At 39.0% G+C, this 5948-nt stretch overlaps 1 protein-coding gene across 1 annotated transcript; it reads right to left on the minus strand.

Annotated features, from left to right (window-relative positions):
• Positions 1–259: 259 nt before the first annotated feature.
• Positions 260–4649, minus strand: LOC114442342 (uncharacterized). Its single transcript, XM_028415799.1, has 4 exons — positions 1940–4649; positions 1810–1848; positions 1450–1590; positions 260–1361 (listed from the first exon to the last, which is right to left on the minus strand). The coding sequence occupies exons 1-4, from the start codon at positions 2210–2212 to the stop codon at positions 1212–1214; spliced, it is 603 nt and encodes a 200-aa protein (XP_028271600.1). The 5' UTR covers positions 2213–4649; the 3' UTR covers positions 260–1211.
• Between the last annotated feature and the right edge of the window lie 1299 nt (positions 4650–5948).

Raw genomic sequence — 5948 nt, forward strand, 5'->3', positions numbered from 1 at the left:
TGTTTCTGGTGCTAAACAAGTTTCCTTCTTTTAGTTTTAAATGACATTAAACCTTGTGAAGCTGAAATATTTTCATATAGCTACTGCCTTTGGTCCAGTGGCTGTGCTCAGGCGTGCACCCACTGATGTTTGAATGACAGCAAAGAAGGCTCGAATCTGGATTTTGCTTTTTTTTTTAAGGCATTTTTCAAGAACACTTATAATTGATTAAACTTAACTGAAATAGTTTTGTCCAATTAATTTCCAGATATGACCCAGCTGTAGAAAATGGCGTCCTGATATAAACCTATGAGGATTATCAGGGATAATAAAGTTTATCCTGAACCCTAAAATTCCAACAAATTGATTTTAAATGGCAAAGTAGGTCATTGCTTACAAGTGTTTCTAGTGATTCTAGTATTTCTAATCGACTGCCATTAGTTTAGCTTGTGGTTCAATTTAAGTTACCACAAGTAGGGGAACCGTTCATAATGGAAACCAGTCACTGATGTGGAGGTTGCCCCGCCTTGCTTACGTTTTTACTTAAGGTGGAAAGGGATATCTGTTGAAACCAGAGTGGTTAAAATGCATGTGTTCCACTGCCCATGTGAGCCCATATTACCATGTTGTTTTAAAGATAAGGACTTGAAAGGACACGAGAAGTGTTATTACAGTGACGGTGGCCATATTTGATGCAAAGGAAGTATGATAAGCAGCTTGTACTACTCTTGATGTCGAGATGTAGACTGATGTGCTGCCTCTGTCTATACTGATACTGAGGACACTGATTAAAAACTGAGAGTGCACGCCAATCTTCTTTTCTTTCTTTTTTAACTCCTTGTAAATGTAGCTGTTGCCGGGCAACTGCAGCCTTAAATTTCCCCAAGAGAACCTCCGTTGTGGATAATTAATATGCATCTCTATCTATCTCTAAGGTTTTTTTCTTGGTTTTAGGGTCATTTTCATTGTGACCTCAGAAATATTTCTGCATTTGTCCTTGGCCCACGTCTTCTTCTAATCCATTTTTATTAGGCATGCACTGAAGATGCTGTAGAACATGTTCATTTACTTGAGAAAATATGTAGTAATTGAAGACAAAATCATGTATTTAGTTGCAGTTGTTCACATTTTATTTTCAAAAAAATACATTAGTTGCATTATAAATAAGATAAATATTTAAATTAAATAACATGAGAACTTTTCACAGTGTTTCTTAATTCTTAGAGACAAGCTCATATTTTTGTGTTGTGTGTAATATTAAACAAGGGTCTCTGTGAGGTAACATTGTGAGCGATAATGCTTGTTATCAGATGTACGACATCCTCCATGAAGACTTTAAAATTCTTGTGAGATCCCTCCCACTTGCAGTCCGTAGAGTTTGTCTATAGGGGGAGATGGAGAGAAGAGGTTGATATAGTATTGGAACATTGAAGGTTTTTAAATCTAATAGTAGTACAACACTGTACTCACCACTTGCAGTTCTGCTTTAGTCAAAATCTCCAGCACTTGATTCAATCGGGTATTGGCATTGGTATTGCTAAGATCACATTCTGTTTGGGCATGCTTCAGTTCTCCGATGATGGTCTCCAGAGCCGCTCCATGGCAGTGTTCCTGTCAAAGGTCCGACAGTTTTTAGAGTCACGCTAATACCTTTCAAACAATGTCAGTGCTAGTGTGAGTGAAGACTTGCAGACTTGCAAAAGTGAGAGCAGTCTCAAATGAAAACAAAAAAAAATATGGTGAGCTAAGCCATGGTGTGAATGTTGCCTTTCAGGTCAGTGGTAGTGGCTGCAGTCCACAAATTATGCAACAACATAAATCTCATCTTACCTTCACATTTGTTGGAGTTGTGAAATTCACCTTATCATCCTGTAACACAAGAGAGGAAAAGACAAATTTAATTTCAACATTTTTCCTTATGAGAACACCTGATCAGACTCTTGTCATTTTTTTTACTTACACATTTGACTTCCTCTGCCAGAAGACAGATACGTTTTTTGGCAGACACATCAAGAGGTCTAGCTTGAAGATACCCAATGACGACAAACATCCAGACAGCAATTGTGAAGCGCAGATCCATGTTGAAGAGCTTGATTGTAGTTGTCTTGTACAGATGTGTAATTGTTCTGTTTTTCTGTGCCTTGTGGTGCTTTATTTTACAGGTTGCTATTTTATAGGGTAGAACACCTAAAAAGGAGTGGGCAGATAAGGTGTGTCCTAGACAGGACCTCATAGTTTTTCCTATTAATCATGTTGCATTTTCCCTCCTCAGCTCTCAGCTACATGGTAAAAACCCAAAGTCAATATAGGTGGGCACAGAGTCCTCTTTAGGTGGTGAATTCTGAAAAGTTGTATTCACGCTTGAACACACATTTTTTTTTTTTAAATGAAGTTTGTTTCAGTTTATTTGATGTTTTATTGATGTTTGCTTGTTTACTAGTACTTTACAGAGTCAGTAGTGGAAAAGAGGGTTTGGTTTCCTCTCTTCAGAGAAATGCTGAAACACATAAGACCACAAACCTCTGCAAAATTCATACTTTTGATTGTGTACAGGTGTGGTACAGGTTTTGCTTTGTAAAAAAAAAAAAATGATACTATGATATGAAAATATATATATATATTTTAGAAAATACAGTTTACATTAAAGCTGTATTAGCAAGGAGGGATGTTTAATTTTTATTAATAGTAACATAATTATACAAAAATTATACATGACCATAACTGGCTGCAAAAAATGTATGTTGACTGTGTCACTGAAAGCAGTAGTCACTCTGTGTTGGGGTTTCCCCAAGGGATAACTCACCAGGTGAGCACAGGCAACAATGTCAGACTGTTAAAATTAGCACTTTAGTCAGTTTCTCTCCTTTTCTCACTCTCGAATGCTTCTCTGGTAAGGTTTCAGTTTTGGGGTTTCCTCAGGAGCTCGCCAACAACAGTGAATGTGATAGGATTTTGACGCGATTGAAAGAGGGTGGGGAAACTTGCTGCTGTGGGGCATCCCTGCTGTTTCCAAGTCCTTGAGCCCACATGTGGCACTCAAGATTTGTGTTTGATATTAAGATGCAATGATCTCTCACCAGGCCGGAAAGTAGAAATAGACGAGGGCATTAAACGCATTCATTTTTGGCCTTATATGTAAACAAGAATGTTTTCAAACCAAACTCTTATGTTATGAATCCAAATGTAAAATTTGGCGTTGTGACCCGAAATCTGAAATAAAATCTTGGAATCATGGGACAGATTTGGTCATGAGTGAATCCACCTGTCATGGCTCCTGTTCCCAAACAAACTCACACTAACATCTGCTACACTGAAGGTCATGCTGTGAGCGCAAGCACACGCTGGATCCGTGTGGATGAAACGCCCGTACCATAAAATCTTTTGCAGATACACCTGAGCTCGTCTCTGTGTGGACAAGGCCTTAGTCTGGCTATGCAGGACTAAAGTCGTCTCTGACTGTTCAATTCCAGGCTTGCCTCCTTCACTAGTGTCTTGATTAGTGCTCTCGGCTCACACATCTCTCACTAGTTTTCTTTCCAGAACCTTCCAAAAGCTTCTCTTCTTCCATCTGCCAGTCCTGATGATAAAACATCTTGAAACTTGGAAGCACTTTGATAAACTTGTAAATCCTTCTCCTGTTTTATAGGCATTGACAGTTTAGTAAAGTCTAAAGTTTTTTTCAGTAATTATTTAATAGTTTCTATTACAGCCAAATAAAGAGGACTGTTCCTAAGGGGGCTAATTATAGATACTTGACCCTAAGTTGCTCCCAGAGGTGGCATTATTGGAATGTGAAAGTGAAATTGTCTAACTAAAAGTATCTAACAAGTGAAACAGAAATAATAATGTAATGATATTTTCTCAGAATACTTTATTTGCCCCCGAGGGATTGACAAAGCTAGGCCAACAAGGGTGGAGTGAGGGTGCTGGAATGAAGTGTGTTTGTCCCCAAATATTTTGAATTTAATGATGGATTTAAACCAGACGGGCTGTAATGTTTAGGGGTTTCAATATGAGAGACGCCTTTAGTTGCCTTGAAGTTACCCTGGGGTCTTTGTGACCTCTTGGTGACTTCACACACATGTCTGGTTACACAGGGTAACACAGGTTGTGTACAAATGAAGGAGCTTTAAGACAATCTGACTGGATTTCTTTGTCCGCTGATGTTTCGAGTCATCTTCATGCAGGAATATATCAAAGTTCTGTAGGTTACAAATACTTTTAGGCAGCACTGTATATACACATACACATGTGGGTACTAACAATCACCTGAATCTGAACTTGATAATGGCTGAATCTTACATTAGTTTCTTGAGATCCGTCTCAGAAGATCCTATTATGCACTGAAGACAGTTTCGCTTTATCAGCTTTTTTTTGTGAGTGTTGCACACTTGAGAGTCAGTGTAAAAGAAAAGATCTGTCTCCAGTGATGCAGGGGAAGTTTGTTTCATCTTAAAGATGTTTAAATCTTAAATGTTCTGAGCCACAAGCACATATAAATCACTCTGTCCATATTTGGAAGCTTCCTCCTTACCACTCTCTACTCATATGCAAATCAAAGATGCAGATTAGATCATTGTTTTTCTATTAACAGATAGAATCTATCCATCATTGACATTTCTTATACTACAGGTTGGTGTAATATCTTTTATCAGTGCATATATACAATATGCAAACATCAATGTAGTGGCATTGTGTAGTTTTTATTAATTTTTAATACGTTTTCTGTGCAGTGTGATAGAAAATAGGCCATGTAGGCCAATATACTATGGCACATTGAGTAATTTCCTGGCCTTTGCATAAGTCCATGTTTCACTTCCTATGACGCTTTGTGTGGGGTGAAGTCAAATCACACACTGACCAGAAAATGCCCTCCATGCCCTACAAACCAAATGTTACTCATACAGAGCAAAAAGGAAATAAAGGCTTTGGTTTCCGTGATAGTAGTGATGTCAGTGGAGACACCTCAGCATGGTGTCATACTTTTGGGCGGTGGCTTTGCTACATTACCATGCTGTGTGTAAAGCAGGTGTATATCAAAAAAAAAAGTTCCCATTTTTTACTGCATGCTGCCTACAAGCCTTTGTCATTTAATGACAAAATGCAAAAATGCTCTTTATCACATTGAGGGGATTTTTATTCTCTGTTTTGTTCCCTTGCACTACAATGAAGTTGTCTCAGAAACGGTGAATGTATTCTTTCCTTGTTTTGGATGAGATAAATCACCATCATTGTGATCATTTCAATAGTGGAAATAGTCGTTATATTTGGGGGTTTCTTAGCTTTTGTAGGCGTTTCAAGGTCTTTTGCAATTTTAGGAGACGTGTGTAGGATGTGGAGAACATTTCCTGTGGGTTTGAGCCAGTGATGTTTAGATCATATCACGTGTGTTATTATGTAAGTGAGCATAGTGACTGAGTTCAAGCAGTGACAATGGAATTTGATTTATCTACACGCTGTTGCTCAAGTGACTTTCTAAGAATGCTGCACCTTAAACAAAAAATGTATTATGTACTACATCCAATAGGTTTGTTTCTGTGCTTTTCTCCGCAGGGTGCTGGAGGGTTCATGGGAGTTCGCCCAACCAGTCCACATGTTTTGTGGATTTGGAGAAGGCGTTCGTCCCTGTCCCTCACGGCATTTTGTGGGAGGTGCTCTGGGAGTATGGGGTCCGAGGCCCTTTGCTAAGGGCTGTCAGGTCCCTGTATGACCGGAGCAGGAGTTTGGTTCGCATTGCCGGGAGTAAGTCAGACTTTTTCCCGGTGCATGTTAGACTCCGGCAGGGCTGCCCTTTGTCACAGGTTCTGTTCATAATCTTTATGGACAGAGTTTCTAGTCCATCTAGAAAATGGATGGATGGATGGATTTTTACATCTGGGTGAACAGCAGCTGTTTATCTAGCTTGATTTGTCTAGGTGACCTACACTGACTAGGACAGGGGTGGGATTTCTATGTTTTATGCTAACACA

Source organism: Parambassis ranga, chromosome 10 (assembly GCF_900634625.1).
Source record: "Parambassis ranga chromosome 10, fParRan2.1, whole genome shotgun sequence".
Lineage (NCBI taxonomy): Eukaryota > Metazoa > Chordata > Actinopteri > Ambassidae > Parambassis > Parambassis ranga.